The sequence below is a fragment of the Mugil cephalus genome, chromosome 21 (assembly GCF_022458985.1).
Source record: "Mugil cephalus isolate CIBA_MC_2020 chromosome 21, CIBA_Mcephalus_1.1, whole genome shotgun sequence".
Classification (NCBI taxonomy): Eukaryota; Metazoa; Chordata; class Actinopteri; order Mugiliformes; family Mugilidae; genus Mugil; species Mugil cephalus.
The window spans coordinates 21,220,144-21,241,034 of NC_061790.1; the positions used below are offsets into that span (position 1 = coordinate 21,220,144).

Genomic DNA, 20,891 nt, shown 5'->3' on the forward strand with positions numbered 1-20,891 from the left:
TTCTTGGCAACCACATATTCAGGGAGGATCAGTATGACCGGGTGGCTGAGATAACGACCACATGAAGTTCCCCACATTACCTCACCCGATAAGGAAACAAGCAAAGAGACACAGAGAGGCAGAGCAAGAGAGAGGGTCAAACTGGGAGGGATGTGTAAAGAGGCAGACGATGATTGTGGAGTTTTCACTAGTTGTATGAAAGTTTCAACTGAGGGCACTGGAACTTAGGAGAGGAATTGGGAGGCACCTGAATGGAACAGTCTTCTCAAAAATGATTTCATGAGATCACAGGAGTATTGCTTCATGCCATCTTTTTTATATATCTAGATTAAACTTTAAAACTGCCTGGATTAGACTGAAATATGATTTCAGACTGTATGTTTTGTTGTGTATTCACCAACGTACCTTGGAGGTAACTTTCCTGACTATCTTCAGCACTTGAAAGCAAACTGAATGAGTTATTACAATTATCAAGAATTGAAGAGAGTCTGCTATAGCACTTTGTCAGCATCCATGGCATTGACTCCTCTGCAAGGACGCATGTCAGTTGCCGTGAAACACCACTTGGTCTCCAGCTCCATGGTAGAGCCACTGAGCCCGCAGCCTCCAGTAGCCAAGAGTCCAGCAACTCTGTACAAACAGAAGCAGAGTGTACGCAGTAGCCAGGAGCCTAGGAAGTGGGTAAGTGTAAATAAATGTTTTTTTTTTTTTGATCCCCAAAATGACTCTTCAAAGACAGATTATACAATGCAGCAAAGTATGATGATGAATGACTTGGTATCCTTCTATGTAAATTTAGTTTAACGTGTAAAGGGAAGATGGATTCCTCTCTATCTTCCATAGTAATGATTTAATCAGTTTAACTTGATGGTCATCAATTTATTTACTATCATATAACAATGACTGCAAGTAGAGCATGTTTCTAACAGTCCTTCTTTCACAGATTTACATTAAATTCTCTGCACAAATTGATACCAGGCATTACGTATTTAATAGGAAGTAAGTGCAGTCTGTTCCTGCCTTGTAAAAAACGTTGCACATATTTAGTTTAGTATACAATGAAGATTTTATGTCATTTCTTTTCAACTTAATGCCTGTGAGGAAGTGTCAGGTAATATGCGTGTATTTTGCAGAAGGACCAGTCTGTGTGTGGGTCCAGAACAAACTCAGATTCTGATTGTGGTTCTGTGGTCCAGACCAGGGCACTGAGGAGTCAGCACTCCCCTGAAAATGCAGCTCGAGAGAGGAGTCGTGTCCGCAACTTACGACAGGCCTTCCACAGTTTGCAGGTGCGGTAGACACATGTAGATGTTTAATTTCCTAAAATTTCATTGAATTGTCCCTCTTATGCTGCACTTTAACTCTAAGGTATTTCCTGTACATTTGTATCTTACATCCAACATTACATATATGTGGTTAATTTAGTTGAATGAATTAGTCTAGTTAATGTGTGTCCAAAGTAAAGTTGCAACTGGCTATGGAGAGCTTACATATCTAGCTCTGTTCACTCTTCTCTATCTGCAGGCAGCCTTGCCGTCCGTCCCACCTGATACAAAGCTCTCTAAACTGGATGTTCTGGTGTTGGCCACTAACTACATAGCTTACTTAACAGAGGCCCTTGACCAGGGAGGGACTCTAGGTGAGCACACACTGCCTTCCAAGACAGCTGGATATCTGCATCCTGTTAAGGTAAGAAACTGACACCTTATCTGTATTACTATTGTTGTACTACTATTGTTGATATATTTTACATTGTTGGATATTTACACAAAGAATTATGAACATCGTCATTAGTATTATTACAGTAATATTACATTTACATAATTAGGGGCTACGGGGCCCCTATTGTTATCCCGTGTGTTTCTTCTCTCTTTTTTTTTCGTTTCCTCCCCGTTTTCGTCCCTTAACTCGTCCTACAGCTCTTCGAGCTCTCCGAGCTGTAGGACGAGTTATATATCAAAACGTGCGGCTTTATCGGGATCGGTGTGCTATTACTTTTCTTTACGAAATGCGTATTTGCGACAAAAACTGCGACAAATTTCCCATAGAAAATGAATGGGACGGCCAAAAAAAAACACACAAAAAAGTTTTTCAAAGGTATACTGCTCAGGCATACTTTCACCTACAGACTTCATTTAAACTTTAAAATGTAGACACAAGCCTTGTGTATTTGTGTATTATTTCCTCGTTTTGATAGGTCTTATCGTTGTTGATCAATCACTGTTCAATGACGATGAAAATTTCTCTCGAATCTCGTTTTAGAGTGCGGAATGTTGCTACTTCGAGTGAGAGAACGTGTGTGAAATCGCCTGAAAATTTTCTCTTTACACACTCGGCCCGGCCACAATTTACACACTAGACACATGATTTTTTACACAGTTGTAGACAAACTTGTTGTGTCTCTCACAATGTGCTCAGCAAAGCAGTGAGACGTACAGAATTTAAACTGCGAGCCTCTGTTTGCAGTGAAGTACCTGTCTGCTCTCTATTCACTCCAATGCAAAGATTTTCTGAGAAAAGGAGAAGGGACCTTTGTCTTTAATTTGTGAGTGTGTCCAAAATATTTACTCCAGGAGGACAAAAAACATATCAAAGTCTTCAGGAAGGTCTTACGACGCCCACGGTCTGCTTGTTTTTTGTGATAGGAGCTACCATTTTATCACAGTGAGCCCAAATGTGAGACCGGTGAACAGGGGGGAAATCTAGCTCTTTTCCGTGTCCCGGCTCCGCGCGCTTCCGTCGTCATTGACAACCACTGTGAGTTGCCACGGCAACCCCTGAGACGCAGCTCTGGGCCAAAACTGAGACCAGTTCATTAATCAGGGACTCCTCTGATGTCTCTGCTGTTAATACAGCTGATCCCTGTGTCCCACACATTTATGTTACAACAATACACATCAACACACACTACACAGGTAACTTTGTGATTATAGTTACACACACATGTGCGTGCAAGCGCGCCCTCCTCACTTACACACACACACAGAGGTAACTTTGTGATTATAGTTACACACACACATGCGCGTGCAAGCGTGCCCTCCTCACCTACACACACACTACACAGGTAACTTTGTGATTATAGTTACACACACACGCGCGTGCAAGCGTGCCCTCCTCACCTACACACACACACACACACACTACACAGGTAACCTTGTGAAAACAGTTACACACACACAAGCCCGCGCAAGAGCGCCCTCCTCACCCACACACCCACACACTACACAGGTAACTTTGTGATAACAGTCATGCACACACACACACACACGCGCGCGCAAGTGCGCATTACTTTGTCACACACAGGCTAACTGTGCTAACCGTAAACTAACTCTGCTAACTGTGCTAAATGTAGGCTAACTATGCTAACTGTAAGCTAATTGTGCTAAATGTAGACAAAGTGTGCTAATTTCCACGTTGGCAGAGACGGTACCCCCGGCATTAGCTCCCGTAGCCCCTTCAAAATTTTCTAGTTTGCTCATTTTAGCTCGTTGTAAGAAGTCTGGAAGCCAGATCAGCTGCCCTACCCAGGAATCTTTTGTGGTAGAAAATTAAAGATTTCTCTTAAATAATGTGAAGAGACTGTTTGAAATAACTTAATTTTTATGAGTTATCAATTTCTAAATTATCATTTACGTTAGCAAATATTGAGCAGGCCATAATTAAAAACACTGTTGATTGTAGAAGAAAAGATAATTCCTGTAACTCAGTCTTTTGGTTAAAAGAAATTTCATGACTAATGTGAAATTTTGCATTGATTTTCTTTTTTAGAGTGTGTCACAGTTGTGTTCAATTTGTTTACTACAAAATTGACAGTAGGACTTTCCAGTTGCATGCAGGGGTCATATTTTAAAAAGAATTGGTAAATTGTAAGTACATAATACTACAAGTGTTGCATTAAAGTAAAAGTAAAGTGCAATTTCATGTAATTCTAAAAACACATAACCACATGTACTGCATTCATATAATTCATTTTAACTGGTGATGAGTTTATATCAGTTATGATTATCACTACACTCATCTCATGTTAATCAGATAAGATATTTATTTGTTATACTGTATCAGTCATAGACTGCAGATCCGCAAAGTTAATACACTGGTGTGTCTCTCCTCAGAAGTGGCCAATGCGTTCCCTGCTCTACTGTGGCAGTGTGGGCGAGCTGTTATCAGCCAATCGGATGCCTCCACCTGGACAAGACCAGACACATCCTGCCTCAGAGACAGATAAAGAGTGATAGAAGAACGTGGTCATGGGACCTAACTTTCACCTCCTTTGTTATCACCATTCTTAACCAGCCATGGGGCTACTTTTGAGCGACACATCAGATTAAAGGGTGAGAATTTTAAGGAGGGGATTAGTAATTTACTAATTCCCTCCTTAAATTTCTTTTTTTTTTCTCTTCTTTTTTTACACAACTTTTTTTGAAAGTACGACTGTTTCTGCTATATATTTCCTGGTATTTTAGTAAAGCATAGTGTAAAAGCAATACTTTTAGTTAAAGGAAGGCAAGCTTTTTCATATTGTGGATGATTAATAAAATAAAAGAAGGCCAAGCTTGTAGCAAGCACCTCAGTTTACTATTTAATTTCATTCTACAATTCAGAAGCAGGTTATAAGTCTAAATTAAACAGTGTTTCTATTGCATGTGTGCAAAAGTCTCCCACATTGTAGTATTAAATTAAACAGAGTACAACAAATACAAACTACTGTGTATAATAGAGTGTATACAGGTTTACACACAGCACAGATTGATATATTTTACTCTTGCTGAAAATGTTCTTTAAGCAAAAGACAGACTGCCAGGAACAGATTTAACAGAAGGAAGTGAAAAGTCTCCTGCACTTGACTAATTACACTCGAAATCAATACATGCAGGAAGAGTATGTAATCCATTTGCTTGTTTTAATAACTGAACTGACTTTATTTCTCCACATGGTAATTTTACAGTAAAGGTTAAGTCATCACTGTGCTTTTTTAATCAAAATAAATATGTTTGTGCGGATTACTTTTTTTTTTTTTATCTATTTGGATTTTGATGTCTGTGTGTAGGAGTAAGATCATGAACAGACAGTGGATCAGTTAGGGAGGGTTTGTTGTGGGAACACAGCATCTGTCTGACCACCTCATTGTCAGACCACTTAGTTTTCATTACAGTGCTGACATGGATCCCAACCTGTTAGTTCCATCAAAAATCCAGCTACAATAACAACACAGAGCGTAATGTAGTACAGATTATATTCTCATCTATTGGTCCATTAAGCCTCTTTTATTGTGGGTTGCACCTTTCTTAACCTGGGTCAACCCGCGAGGAAAAAACAGGCACGCAGCTCTCACAGCAGGAGGTCCGACCCCGGACTTTTGCCGTTGTGAAAGCATACCAAAGGCAAGTTGACCTGGGTCTATAAATGACAGAATTTCGTTGTGAAAGCGGTAGATGTATTAGAGGAGCCAATGGTTGCTGAGTGTTTGCACAAAGTTTCAAGAGTTTGAGATTTATCTGGGACTAAGCAGTTAAGCTGTTCTTAATGATACAATTAATTATAATAAGGCCTACAAAATGAATGAGGTTCTGCCATGTTTCTATCGAAAGAGCAGAAGGGACCCCTGTACATGTACATGAGCAAGGCATTGAAACCTGGGCTGCTCCCAGTGTTCTTCACTGGTGTGCGAAAGTTTATAAAACAAAAAGTCTGTTAACATGCAATTTAGTTCTAGAACCACAGCGTGTGTCATCTCAAGGCACTTTCATCATCAGGTCAAGGTCATTATAATAGAGAGAAACCCAACAATTAATCCATAGGGAAGCACTTGGCAACAGTGAGGAGGAAATGATGATTCAATGTCCAATATTGTGTTCGGGTAAATATGTGTACAGTCAAGTGGAAACCAGTCACCCTTCTGGGACAAATATAGTCTAGGTCTAGTCAATAGAGTTATTCTTACGCTGACCCAAAATACGATCACAATATACAAAAATATATTAGTTCAATGCAGCTGTGTACCCCTATGGGGCACCCTGTGTTTTGCAGCTTCAACAGATTTTATTGTATTTTTCTCTCACAGGTCATTAGAACTAAACATATACAGTGGGGGAAATAAGTATTTGATCCCCTGCTGAATTTGTAAGTTTGCCCACTTCCATAGAAATGATCAGACTCTGTTTTTTATGGTTGTTTACTGGTTATGGGTATAGACAGAATATCAGTCGAAAATGCATAAAAAACACACAATCTAAAAGTTATAAATTGTTATGTATTTTATTAAGGGAAATAAGTATTTGATCCCCAACAATTCACTTAGAATTCAGGCTCCTACAGATTGGCTGGTGCGCATGTGGCACGGAGCTGTGCTCAGTCAACTAATTACCAATACTCCTGATCTTAACTCGTCATGTATATAAAGCACACCTGCTCTAAGAATCAGTTTCTTACATTCCAACTTCTACAGCACCATGGGCAAGACCAAAGAGCTGTCAAAAGATGTCAGGGACAAGATTGTAGACCTGCACAAGGCTGGTATAGGTTACAAAACCATCAGCAAAAGGCTTGGTGAGAAGGTGACAACTATTGGTGCCATTATTCGCAAGTGGAAGACCCATAAAAGGACCATCAACTGTCCTCGGTCTGGAGCTCCCCGCAAAATCTCGCCTCATGGAGTGAGGATGATGATGAGAAAGGTGAGGGAGCAGCCTAAAACAACACGGCAGGAGCTTGTTAATGATCTGGAAGCAGTTGGGACCTCCGTCACCAAGAAAACAGTTGGCAACACACTGCGCCGTTATGGATTGAACTCTTGCAGTGCCCGCAAGGTCCCCCTGCTCAAGAAGGCACATGTACAGGCCCGCCTTAAGTTTGCCAGTGAACATCTAAATGACTCAGAGAAGGCTTGGGAGAAAGTGCTGTGGTCTGACGAAACCAAAGTTGAGCTATTTGGCATTAACTCGACCCGCCGTGTTTGGAGGATGAAAAAACGTGAGTATGACCCAAAGAATATCATACCCACGGTTAAGCATGGAGGTGGAAACATCATGTTTTGGGGCTGTTTTTCAGCAAAGGGTACAGGGCAACTTCACCGCATTATGGGGCCAATGAATGCAGCCATGTACTGTAACATCTTGGACAAAAACCTTCTTTCCTCAGCAAGAACACTGAAGATGCCTCGTGGGTGGGTTTTCCAACATGACAATGACCCAAAACATACTGCCAGGACAACAAAGGAGTGGCTCAAGAAGAAGCATATTAAGGTCATGGAGTGGCCTAGTCAGTCTCCAGACCTTAACCCGATCGAAAACCTGTGGAGGGAGCTGAAGCTCCGAGTTTCCAAGAGGCAGCCAAGAAACTTGAAGGATTTAGAGACTGTCTGTAAAGATGAATGAGCCAAAATCCCTCCTGCGCTGTGTGCAAACCTGGTGACCAACTACAAGAAACGTCTCATCGCTGTGCTTGCCAACAAAGGTTTCTCTACAAATTACTGACTTGTGTTGTGCTTGGGGATCAAATACTTATTTCCCTTAATAAAATACATAACAATTTATAACTTTTAGATTGTGTGTTTTTTATGCATTTTCGACTGATATTCTGTCTATACCCATAACCAGTAAACAACCATAAAAACCAGAGTCTGATCATTTCTATGGAAGTGGGCAAACTTACAAATTCAGCAGGGGATCAAATACTTATTTCCCCCACTGTACTACATAACTTAACACTCTGGCTTAATACTTTTGGTATTTAATGCATCTATAACTGCAAGTCTGAATCTCCAAATACTAGTGTACTCTAACGGGGCAGCAGTTTGAGATGATCATAATAATAATAATAATAATAATAATAAAAATTAATAGACATTCAGTTTCAACCATCCTTCTTTCACAGTATTTGCAGTTTCTCTAATTCATATTTCAGGTGGCACAGCAGCTCAATGGTAGCACTGATGCCTCCCTACTCCGGTTTCCTCCCACCTCCAAAGACATGTTTGTTAGGCTAAGTGGTGACCCTAAATTGACCCTAGGTGTGAGTGTGAATGGTTGTTTGTTCCTGTGTTAGCCCTGCGATAGGCTGACAACCTGTCCAGGGTGTCACCTGATGACAGCTGAGATAGGCTCCAGCAACCCCAGCGACCCTAGTGAGGATAAGTGGTAGTAGAAGATGAGGCAAGAATTCAGAATTGACTAACCATTTCATGTTACTCTGTGATCACGTAGTAATTTAAAATGATGAGTATAATGAGCATAATCCAATAAATCATGCTAATTAGTTTGTAGGGTGAAGAGGAGAAGGAGCCTACTAGAGATGAGGCTAGCTGAAATGATCTCTCCCCTTGAACGAAATGGGCTCATTTCCACCAGCAAAAACACTGCATTCAAGGCTAGATCCATAAATCTGTCCAGGGCTGGGGGTGGAGGGATGCCCTCCATTTCCTGTGTCGAGTAGTGACTCATTTGGAGCTGCTGGACTCCAACTACTAAAGCAGAGGTTACAGAAGGACAAGCCTGGGGATTTGGTAAAGGAAGCTGTCCAAACTACAAAAGATATTGAAGACACAAACTTTATTAAGTTATTAAAATTAATGACAAAGATAGAGTGATGATAAATTAACATGGTTTCAGTAAGGTTTGACACTGTCATTGTAACGACAATGGTCATGATTTCCTTTCCTTTCCACAGCAGTGGGGAGCACCAAAGTGAAAGCCTTCACAAATGTCCACCTGAGACTCAGTTTACAGATCCTTGAACAAATTTTAATATTGGTTAAAAATAACATAAGTAAACATGAAATGCAGTTTTTAAATGAAGTTTTTTAACAGAGCTGGCCCAAGCCTCCACAGGCCCCTTGGTAAAATTTGATTTTGTGGCCCTCTATTTCTGCCAATAATATTCATTGTTGATGATGCACACACCTACTATAAACTCATTGCAGCACTGATTATCCTATTGTCAGTCTGACATGTCTTTAGACATGAAATTATACTGTTTCCGGTGTAATGAAGTTTATTTTTGACACAACTCGACAACTTAGCAAGAACAATCAAAACTACTCTGAATCAGTTAAAATATACAAACATAATTTTCGGTTTATTACTTTTGTTTTCAAAAACCTTCAACAGCAATGTGCAAAAATAATTTATAGTGCAAGAACAATAAAGTGCAACAACAAATAAAATAACTTAGATATGTAAAAATAATAACAAACTTAACTGTACAGAACAGACAGAGTAAAATAAAATATCAAGCAAATACTGACATAAGTCAACAGTTACCTGAAAAAAGGTAACAAACATGGTTTAATAAATACAAAGTTGTGTAATTAGGTCTTAAAACTATGTAAATGTATGTAATTATGAGCAAGAGCTTTAGTAAGCTTTTTGAAAATGAAAGTAATAAGGCAAAAATTATGTTTTATATTTTAACTGATTCAGAGTACTTTTGACTGTCTTTGCTGTCGAGTTGCGACAAAAACAAACTTCATTACACCTGAAACAGCATAATTTTATGTGTTTTTTTTTTGTTTGTTTTTTATTTTTTTCTCTCTTTTTTTTCTCTCCTAAAGAAGCATCTCACCTAAATTGTCAGAGTTAGTGCAACTGAACTTCGATCCACTCCTGGATAAAATCTGTGATGACCTGAAGCGCTGGATCAATCTTCCTATCTCTCTGATGGGACGCATAGCAACAGTTAAAATGAAAATTTTGCCACAAATTAATTACTTATTTTCCATGATCCCATTCAAACCCACAGCAAAATGGTTCCAGAACCTAGATTCTGCAGTCACCAAATTTTACTCATAAAACAAACAGACAAAAATTAGCCTCACCACCCTTCAAAAAAATAAATCAGAAGGAGGACTTGATGCACCGAACTTTACAAACTACTACCAGGCAAATGGATAAACCCAGAGGCAGATTACAATTCGTGGTTAGAAATAGAACAGGCCGACTGCCACAACATATGCATTTCGGACCTGCCCTTCATTACAATCACCCTTAAGCGTCATAACTGCTTCCAAAACCCCATTATTGCCGCCACCCTGTCGGCTTGGTGGAAGAGTCTAGAGACCACAGGATACCTGCTGGAACCCTGTGGGTTCTCCCCAATTTGGCACAACCCTGACTTTGTGAATAACAAAGTCCCTCTTCACCTCAGCACTTGGAAGCATTAAAGGAATAACCCACCTCCATCACCTCTTCCAGGGGAACTTACTTATGAATCACACAGATTTATTTGATACGTTTGAAATAAGAAATGGAAACTTCCTCCAATACCTACAGGTGACCAAGACAATCAGAAAGAAAATCCCAGTGCTCCAGAACTGCATACAGCCACCACAATTCATCACCAACATTAAAAAACTCACACCGAAAAAGAAGAAAACCCTCTCTTTAATATATAAGCTGCTATCAACCACTCATTTAATACATGTACCAATATCAAAATGGGAAGCCGATCTTTCCCTGTCTACAGACTTTGATTTCTGGACTCAGATCTGCCAAAATATATTTAAAATGACCAAAAACTTGAATTTACAGCTGATCCAGTTTAAAATACTCCACAGATCACACACAACTCAATACAAGATGTATAGAATGGGCTTCTCCCAATCCGACAAATGTACGCAATGCACCCAAAGCTATTCAGATTCTTATTTCCACGCTCTCTGGCTCTGTTCTCCGGTACAGTACTTCTGGTCACTTGTAACACAGAAACTCGCCTTAATTTTGGACTGCAGAATCCCATTAACCCCTAACTTGTGCCTCATTGGTGACCTGGAAACAATCAGTCTTCCTCATGATCTATCACAATCTGTCCTTGTAGCTCTCACCATCGCCAAGAAAACAATCCTTATGAACTGGAAGAACAAACAGTCGCTAAACATTTCCCAGTGGTTGAATCTTCTTTGCGATTATATATCATTTGAGAAAATATCTGCTACCCGAAAAAATCAGTTGACTCTGTTTGCCAAAAAATGGTCTGTATTCTGCAACTCCCTCAACCTTAATTTACATCTTGACTTTGCCTGCTAGCTTTTGCCACTTCTGTTCCATTTACTGTAATGCTATAATAATATTTCTCTTACAGTGATGAATGTCGTTATGGAAAAGATTTTATTGCCCTCTTCATCCAGGTTCACTAAGGAGGATCCCCGGACCACAACACCTTGAGCATGCATTAGGGGTGCCCTACTCCTTCTCACCCCTGGGTTGACTTCCGGCCCTGAGCGGTTTACCCGGCTGGTCTCCCTCTCCCCCACGTAGGGTGGCGCTGGAGACTTGCCTGGGGTTCCCTGTGGCTTCGGCGCTTGCTCACTTTCCTGGGGTCGTGGTGTATCAGTGGCCGACTCTCCCTGGATCTCCTGGTAGGCCTTGGCGGTCTGGGCTGGCGGGCTCCCTGTTCCCTCCTCTCCCTCCCCTCTGCGGCGCCCTCCTCCCTTTGCCGGGCTCCTCCTCCGGCCCCTCCTTCCTTCCCCCGGTGGCTGGGCCCTAGCTGGCCGTGGGGGGCCTTCCTGGGGTCCGGGGGGCCCCGGCGGTCGGGGCCACGCCCGGCGCCTTGGGGTCGGAGCCTGAGGGTGTGGGGGGCTGCCTGAATACCACCCTCGGCGTGTCCGGTCGCTCTGTCGCGCTGGGGCTGGGGGAGCTGCGGGGGGTGGGGTCTTTGTCCGCCTTGGGGGCACCCCTGCCACCCTGGGGGGTGGATGGGGGGGTAGGTGATGCCATTGCTCGGCTGGTCGGTGTTGGTTCTTCGGGGTTTCCTAGGGGTCTGTCGCATCCTGGTTGCTGTGCTGGGCTGGGGGCGGGGTCTGGTCAGGGGACTTCCTGAGTCCTGGGGGCCCTCGCCCCATCTGTGGGTCCCATGGGCTGCTGTTGCCCCTTGGCCCTGCTGCTGGGGACTTGGCCCTCACTTGCCTGCCTCCTAAATTGCACTCACCTCACACTCCACCATACACTATGTCGCCCATTACAACCAAGGCTAGGTACACCACACACACCCATCCCAAGTTTTTAATGCACCTCACCTTAGGGGTCCACCCAGGGTTGGTCAGGGTCAGGGCAGGCTGCAGGACAGTAGTGCGCTGCAGTCCTCTGACCCACCTGTCCCACCTGTTTGCCCCCTGTCTTAATGCACCACACCACATCCAGGGTCACAGGGTCACGGTGTAGGGGCTTGCTTCCTCATCAGGGACTGAGGAAACACAGTAATAGGGACACTGTCACTTTTCATTATCCCTTGGCACGGCTTGGGGGGCTGGTCCTCCGCTAGCAGGGGCATCTTGGGCTGGCGGTCTGTGGCCCCATGGAGGTTGGTAGGGGTACCTACCTAGGTTTTCTGGTGTCCTCTTGGCCTGGCTTTGTCTCCCGGTGCTGCGTGGTGACGGGTTCGTGGCGGCTCCTTTGGGTACCCGGTTGTTCCAGTATTGACTGGTTCGGGTGGTGGCTTGGTGCTTCCCCTCTCCCTTCGATGCGGGGCTGGGGTCTCTCCTTGGAGGGTGGGGGTTCCCTCTTCCTGTGGACTCCCTGGCCTGGGTGCGCCAGGGGCATGGGGCCGGCACCTTGCCCCCCTGCTCGGATGGCCCGTCCCTGGTTGGGCGCTGAGCCGGTGCCCGTCTGCGGGGGCTTTGCTGGGCTCCTGGGGGAGTCCTCTCGGCTGGAGAGGTGTCCATGGCTGCCCTGCGGGCGGGGGGTGGGGTCTTTGGGGGGGGGTGTTGGCGGCGGTGGGTGGACGGGCTGCAGTGGCTGGGGGGTGTGGGGGGTATGGGGGGCTGCTCTGGCCTGCACCGGCTTGTGCTCGCTTGGTCGGTCTGGGGGTGTTGGTCGTCGCTCACCATCTGCGCTGGGGTGTGGCTTGCCCCGTGGCTACGGTGGTTCTCTGGTCCTGTCACCCATGCGCCCCACACTGGGGTGGAGGTTCTCGGGAGCTGGGGCTTCTGACCTGACTCTAGGCCCTGGTAATGGTCTCACTCATATTTAGGGAATGCCCACATGCATGTGTGTTGTCACCTGCCAGCCCGTGCTGGATCACATCAAGAAGAATTGATGAGTCCTGGCTATTAAGGGCTGGATTATGTTTTCACTCTATCACTACGCGCCCTATGGCAGACTTCTCTCCTTCCATTGGGACACCCTTACCCCCCTGGACTCTCTTATCTCTCCAGAGATGACTGTACCCAGTCATACTTGAGTGAGGTGACTTGGGAAGCACAGAACCCTACACTCCACTAGTTCCTACTAGCACCACATGCCTCTCCTCCACTGTCCATCCTTCTACATCTTTTCTGTCCTTTGTTCTCCCCCTCTATTCACTGAGGTGTAGCACTGCCCTCCCTGCCACACAAGGTCACTACACTCAATAAAGATCAACAGGACAGTTCCCAGGGAGGGCTGGTGATGGTCACACTCACGCACTGTAGTAATAAAGCTTTCAGCTGCAGGAATATAACTGCATCAACCTCATATAATGTTGACACCCTGTGGTGTTCAACTATGCAGACAAATGCAGACAAATGAGAAAAAAAATAATAATTTCATGTGTTAAGACATGTCAGACTGACAATAGGATAATCAGTGCTGCAATGAGTGTGTGCATGATCAACAATCAATATTATTGGCAGAAATAGGGGCCCCCAAAATCACATTTTGCTTAGGGCCCCATGGAGGCTTGGGCCGACTCTGCCTTTCACATTCACTCGATGAGGGTCAAAAACCCGGCTCGGCTCGGCTCGACTCGGCTTCGATGTATGTTTATATACAGCTTGTTTAGCAATATGGCGTGTTTTTTTTTTTTTTTTTTTTGATCATGGCAGCGCACTGGTAAGACTGTGACATCTGCAACTTGCAGGAGAGGAGAGTCGGTGGCAGATACAGATTGTTTATCTCGTTGTTTAGTGTACTTAAATGTGTAAGAATATGTGAGAACGGGTTTGGCAGTAATCACACTTAAATCACACCCCCCCACACACACACACACACACACCCACACACACACACACATGTTGGGAGATAATGGACATACTTTCATTATCTCTTGCTCATTATGGTCAGTACACACTGATTTCTTGCTGGATTTATGGAGCTCTCAGGCCACACTCCCCCATGGTTTGGCTGGACCTGTGCTGGAACTGGGTGGAAGTCCAGGAAGAGGATGACAACGAGGAGGAGGATGACTGGAGAGAACGATGAAGGGGAAGAGGGGAGGGTGAAGGAGAACAGTGGAAGACAGCAAAGAAAATAAATAAAGGAAAAGAACAAAGCAAAGGAGAAGATATTAGAGGAAATAAAAACACGGGGCGTTGAATGTGAATGTATGAGATGAGCAAAGGAAAGCAAGAAAGAGTGACAAAATGGTTTATTTTAGTCTCTACTGCTGGAGATAAGATGACACTCAGTGGCACGTCAGCAAGTACAAAACACAACAAACAAATTACAAACTCAAATAGGGCTATGAAAGAGGCAAGATAACCAAAGACAGATTCCTGTTTACATTTGCACTTCATTCACTTTAACCTTACAGCCATGTTTACATACTCTACAGACAGTTTTGGATAGTTTTCTTATTGTATATACTTTGTATTGTTCTGTTTTTTGTTCCTTACAAGTGTCTTGTAATCACACATCATGCTGCTTGTTTCTGCCTTAAATTGATCCCCAGGGTCAAATAATGTTTTCTGACTGAATCTGAATTTTGTCATGATTATGATTCTGTTTGTGACTTGTATTTTCTCATGATCATGTTTTGAGTTTCCTGTTTTATATTATGAAGTTTCTTGGTTTCCTGTTTTGTGGTGCTCTCTGTGTTCTTCCCTTGATTGATGAGTTTCTCCTTGTCAGGGTACCTATGCAAGTATGGAGAGTATGGAAAAGTATGGAATGTAGTCTGTGTTGAATTTATGATTTATTAATTTATTTTAGTATTTGACTTCATTTTGTTACTTGTTATAGGATTTGAATACTTATTTGATGTTTTAGAATGCCAGTGAGGCCAAGTCTTTTGTAACATCAGGTAGTTCAGCTGTTCATGTGCTACAATGCTATAATCAACCAAGCTATAATCTTCTAGAAATTATTTGGTGACATAACCACACACACACATATATATGTATGCATATATATATAAACAAACAATCAATTCCATAACTTATTTACATGATATACAATTATGTGGCTCTGTGTTTAGCACCGATGCCTGTCTCTGTGTTAGCCCTGCAATAGACTGGCGACCTGTCTGGGGTGTACCCCTGCCAGCTGAGATAGGCTCCAGCAACCTCTGCAACCCTAGTGAGGATAAGCGGTATGGAAGATGAGATGAGATGAAATACACAACTATTTACTCAACTGCCATATATTTTTATTATTATTATTTATGTATTTTTACCAAGAAGTCTGTAAATTTGGGTCTGGAAAAAGTATTGAATTGTGAAATTTCAACGTTGCCTTGTGTGCTTCACCCTCATTAGTTTCAACTGTGTCTCATCATCCTTGGTCCTCTTGTGTGTATACACTCACTTCATTAGGTACACCTGTTTAATTGCTTGTTAACACAAATAGCTAATCAGCCAATCACATGACTGCAATTCAATGCATTCAGGCATGTAGAAGTGATCAGAACAACTTGCTGAAGTTCAAACTGAGCAGAACTTGAGAAAAAACACAAATTTTTAAAACAGTCGTACTGCGAAGTGGGCCCTAAGGCACAATTACTAGCAAAAATACGCAAAAAGCAAATTTCCCAATATACAAAATATTGGACTGTAAAACAGGACAAATATACCATAACTATACCAGGAAATCGATTGCTTTTCAATCACACTATAAGAACCTATATTCGCAGTCAGTGCTTGAAACTAAAGAAAATATAATAACCTTTCTAGACTCCTTAGATCTACCTACAATCGGAGATCATCAAAATAAATGTTTGACATCACAGATTACAGGAAAAGTACTGGAAACAGCACTGAATAAACGTAAAAATAATAAGGCACCAGAAAGTGATGGACTACCAGCTGAATGGTACAAAATATTTAGAGAAGAGCTGAATCCAATACTTCTTAACTCTTTTAATTGAACCTTAGAAAACAAATTATCTCCACCTTCATGGAGTGAGGTGATCATTTCAGTTTTGCATCAATAACTGCCCGAAGATTAGACTCATTTAGGCCAGAATGAATTGATAGCGACCAAACTGGGTTATCAAGGGGCGTCAAACACATGCTAATATCAGACACTCTCTTCATATAATACAGAACATTAGGAAAAATTAAATAAGTGCAGTGCTGGCAAGCCTAGATGCGGAGTAAGCTTTTGATTGACTTAGTTGGGAATATTTATTTTTAGTTTTGAAAAGATTTGGTTTCAATGAAAAAGCTATTAACAATTTTAAAACATTATATACTGCCCCTACAGCAAGAATTAGGATAAACGGAAGCCTCACTGATCGCATAAATCTGGAAAGATCCACACGTCAGGGATGCCCTTTATTGCCAGCCCTTTTTGCGCTGTACTTTGAACCTTTGGCACAGGCAATAAGAGAAGACTGTAACATACAGGGAATTTTGATTGATAATACAGAACATAAAATAGCGATGAACGCAGACGATGTCTTGCTTTACATTAATAACCCAGAAAAATGTCATCATCTATCATTTTAGGTCTCCGTGATGTATTTGGCACATATTTGGGTTATAAACTCAACATACAGAAAACTCAAGCATTAACGTTCAATTATATCCCGTCACCGGAGCTCAAACACAGAATACCAATTGATTGGTATTTGGGAATTTGGTTGACTTACTGTCCCAATGATTAGTACAAAAAAAAAAAGAAAAACTGTGAACAAAAAAATCTCAGTAACTGGACAACTTTTTACTAAGCTTTAGTGCAAGAATTGACCTTATAAAAATGTCTATTTTACCTAAACTATTATACCTATTTATGTTCCTGCCTATTAAAATTCCAACTAGTCAATTTCATGAATGGGACAAGCAAGTTTCACGTTTTATTTGGAGAAGGAAGAAACCAAGGATTACATACAGCACACTGACTATTAATAAAGAAGGAGATGGTATGTCTCTCCCTAATCTCAGGGATTACTACCATTCTGCCCAGTGTTCTCTGGTGTGATAGTGGATATGAGGCAAAATGGAAGGACATGGAAACGGAATGCTGGGGCATCCCTATACAAGCGATGATTGGTTATAATATATTAATGACAACATTTAGAGAGCAATCGAGCCCATTTGTCTCCTTTACATTACACACTTGGTTTGGGATTGTGAAGCAATTCAATTTGTAGAACCAATTGAAAAACATCTGATGGGTTGGACATGACACAGACTTTAAACAGAATGGTTTGGACTCCAGGTTTAAGTACAGGACAAATAAAGGTATTACTGCTTATTGTAATATAATGGGAAAAAAATATGCTACAAAGTTTTCAAGCACTGAAAGAAAAATATAACTTAGAAAATCAGGATTTTTTTTTTTTTTAGATATTTGCAAGTATGTCAATATTTTATGAAAGAAGTCTGGGAGAAGGAAACTGCAGAATCAAAAGAAATAATACAACTAATAATACAGGCATATAAAGGTACAATCTGTTATTTCAAGGCTTTTCCAAGGCATTGCAAAGAGCAGAGATGATACCACAACATACAGAGAGATGGGAGAGAGAATTAAATAACAAAATAACCTGTAAACAATGGGATAATATGTGTGGTAATTTGTGTGTGGTAGTTTTAACAACGATTTGATTCGATTCCCGATTCGTGGTTTCCAATACAATTCAAGGACAATTTTAGTTCATTTAGAATGATACGATCCGAAACAATTCAGTGACTTGAAATCGATTCAGTAAGTTTTTAGCCAACAATTAAACTCTATATTCATTTAGGAGTGGTGGGCCACTAACAGATAACTATCTTGCTCAGTATCTACTCTTTGGGGTTCTTAATCTACCGGTTACAGTCACTTTTAAACTTCCTCAAGTGTCTCGATCCGCTGGATGGAGCTCGGTATATCAATAAACAACAAGGTTATGGCCCAGAAGTTTAACACCACATGTCCGTTTCTGTTTATTATCTCCTCTTTTGAGCGCTGACGTTCTCACTACACGCTAGTCTGTTGACAATATTGCATGATGGTGGTGACCGATGCTGCACGTGAAATTATCTGACGTTTCATCGAGTTGTTTTGTTTTTGCTCAGGTCACTGTGTGTCACTGGTGGGACGAGGCGGAGAGGCGAGGAGACGTGATGGCGAATGTTAGCATTAGCATATACATTTATTTTGCCATTGATGTTAGCTGGAAGCTAACGTATATTTGTATAATATATATTATAATGTATAATATATAATTATACATTATAATAAATATATAATAAATGTATAATATATATATGTAACGTATATATTTGTATTTGTGTTTTCGGTAAATATAACTAATTTGTATATTTTGTTTGTCCAGTTTTACAGTGTTTCCCAATACTTTAAGCGGATGCTCTGACGTGCTTAATCCAATGCGTTATTTCCTAGTAACGATACAATCGATTGATTGTACCTAGTGGATGAATCGTTACACCCCTAGTGGTAATGCTTTTTCCCACTTCTTGTTCTATGTATTGGCGCAAATTCTGTTGGAAGAACCTTGTTTGTTTTTTTGTAACACCAAAAATGAAAACATATTGGTTACGTGCCAGGCAGCCAGGTATTCTGTGTGTTTGTGTCTCCCCTCCCCCTTCCCTGTGTGTTGTGTTTTTCAGGTAATGGCTGCGGGGATGCTGCTCACCTGTGCAGACAGGTGGTTTGGCCTATTGGATGATTACCTCTTCAGCTGGCCTATCGCCATATTGTTTTGTCCCATCCTCCCCCACCTTGGCGTATTTTTCTTTGTTACATTAAATCATGCTTATTCACTTCCACTGAGACTTGTTTGTTTTACTGGTTGTCGTGTTATTGGACGTCACCTGGTTTTATCAAGTGGAGGTAACAATATTCAGTAACAACAGTTCCAACATGCTGGAGGAAATGTGGAAATGACGTGGCAAACTACTACCACATCTTTTGGAGTTGCCCAGGACTACGGCCTTTTTGGGACGATATTGTGAAAACCATACAACAGATACTGGGACAAAAGATTCCTCTACCATTTACAACTCTTTTTTTAAGTGGTTTACCTGACGGGATGGCAGAAAATGACAAATACCTCGTAAAAAATAATGCCTGTAGCAGCAAAAAAAGGGTTAATCACTTGTAAGTGGCTGCAGTCAGACCCACCCACAAACTCACCAGCTGGAGAGACTAACCTTCCTGCTCAGACAAAAAAGAGCTCTGTATTATGCAAGATGGGAAAAATGGACGCCGTTCTTGACAGACGAGGAGGGTCAGTCATGACCTCCCCCTCCATTCTACTTTTATTTTATTGTCTTGCTAATGCTCTGTTTGATGGGATGTATAACCGCCAGTTGAACTAATTATTGCCTTAATCGGACTATAACAGGAGAATTTAAGTGCATATAAACAAACACAGATTGAGACATCTAGATGATGCGATTGGAATGGAGTTTTCAAGCCAGAACCACTGCGTTGGCGTGTGACCCTGTAACAAAAATGTCCAAGAAAGCCAGTCGTAGAAGAAGAAGAGGAACGGAGCCGCTAGAAGAACTGTCAGAGGGATAGCGCAGATCTTACCTGCACTAGAAGTAGCGCGAACATTACGTACGAGTCATCCATCTGGTTGTTGTTTGAAATGCCGGTCCGCCGCATGAACCACTCTTTTTATTTATTTTATTGTATCACGTAATAGGTCAACCAGAAATGGGGCCGTATTAACGTGGTATTATCTTGCAGAAAAGAGACGCACGCAAGATGAGAACAGTTATTCGATTTTCTTGCGCTGCATGTAAACTGGGACAAGGACTGTAGTGAGAAAGTCGAATTTTGAGCATAGCTCGATTAAGCTCTGCATGTAAACGAACTTACTGTTTGAACTAAGTAGAGCGAAAATTGTATTTGCTGATTCCCCTGTGATCCAGTTGCCTGGCTATGTTATTTCTCATTTGAAAGTACTGTGATGTTGTAATGTTTGTCAATTCCTGACATAAAAACTAATAAAAAAAATATAAGTATCAAACAAACAAACAAACAAAAAAAACAACTAAACTCAGTGTTAAAGATAACGCCCAGATCTTTAACAGATTGTGATAGCTTAAAATCCTGTTTTATAAAGGTTTCTTTCTCTGTTGTTCAGGACTAATGACTAAAATCTCTGTTTTGGTCCTGGTTGAGCTGTAAGAAGTTCTCTGCCATCCATGACTGGACATCTAAAATACAGTTTAAAAGAGCATCAATAGGCCCAGCTGCATATCATCAGCATAACTATGGAAGCTGATGCAGTGCCTCGTGATGACGTCCCCCAGGGGAAGCAAATGAGGTTAAAGGGAGTTGGGTCTAGAATTGACCCCTGAGAAACCCCGTACTGAATCCCGTGGGTTCCTGAGGAACAGGTATGTAGACTTGCAAAGAAGCTTCTATCAGAGAGGTATGAGATGAACCAGTTAAGAACAGTGCCAGAGAGACCGACCAGGTGCATCAGTCTGTTTATTAAAATGCCATAGTCTACTGTATCGAAGTTCTGCGGTTAGATCCAACAGAACCAAGACTGTGAGTTTATGGTTATCTAAATTACACCTGATGTCATTTAAAATCATTAAAGGGGCTGTCTCTGTACTGTGGTTCATCCTGAAAGCAGATTGATGCTTCTCTATGATGTTGTTTTTACTCGTCTCGTCTCGTCTTCATACGCTTATCAAGGTCCGGGTCGCGGGGGCAGCAGCTTCAGGAGGGATGTCCAGACGGCCCTCTCCCCGGCTACTTCCACCAGCTCCCCTGGAGGAATCCCCAGGTGCTCCT

General features: G+C 41.9%; 1 protein-coding gene across 2 annotated transcripts; it reads left to right on the forward strand.

Annotated features, from left to right (window-relative positions):
- The first annotated feature begins 32 nt into the window (after positions 1–32).
- On the forward strand, positions 33–5,000 carry LOC124999192 (transcription factor 24-like). 2 transcript variants are annotated; one of them, XM_047573993.1, is made up of 4 exons: positions 33–681; positions 1,197–1,289; positions 1,525–1,689; positions 4,113–5,000. In XM_047573993.1, exons 1-4 carry the CDS (start codon positions 454–456, stop codon positions 4,230–4,232), a joined length of 606 nt encoding a protein of 201 aa, XP_047429949.1. In that variant the 5' UTR covers positions 33–453; the 3' UTR covers positions 4,233–5,000. The 2 variants fall into 2 exon arrangements, with proteins under 2 accessions (XP_047429949.1, XP_047429948.1); XM_047573992.1 differs by having other exon boundaries at positions 34–681; positions 1,134–1,289.
- Positions 5,001–20,891: the final 15,891 nt, after the last annotated feature.

What these genes read in the sequence shown, in the direction of transcription:
- LOC124999192 (XM_047573992.1), top strand. Translation starts at nt 454, where the DNA reads ATGAGTTATTACAATTATCAAGAATTGAAGAGAGTCTGCTATAGCACT. An exon ending in AGGCCTTCCACAGTTTGCAG is followed by an intron (nt 1,290 to 1,524) that starts GTGCGGTAGACA and finishes CTCTATCTGCAG; the next exon opens with GCAGCCTTGCCGTCCGTCCC. An exon ending in GATATCTGCATCCTGTTAAG is followed by an intron (nt 1,690 to 4,112) that starts GTAAGAAACTGA and finishes GTCTCTCCTCAG; the next exon opens with AAGTGGCCAATGCGTTCCCT.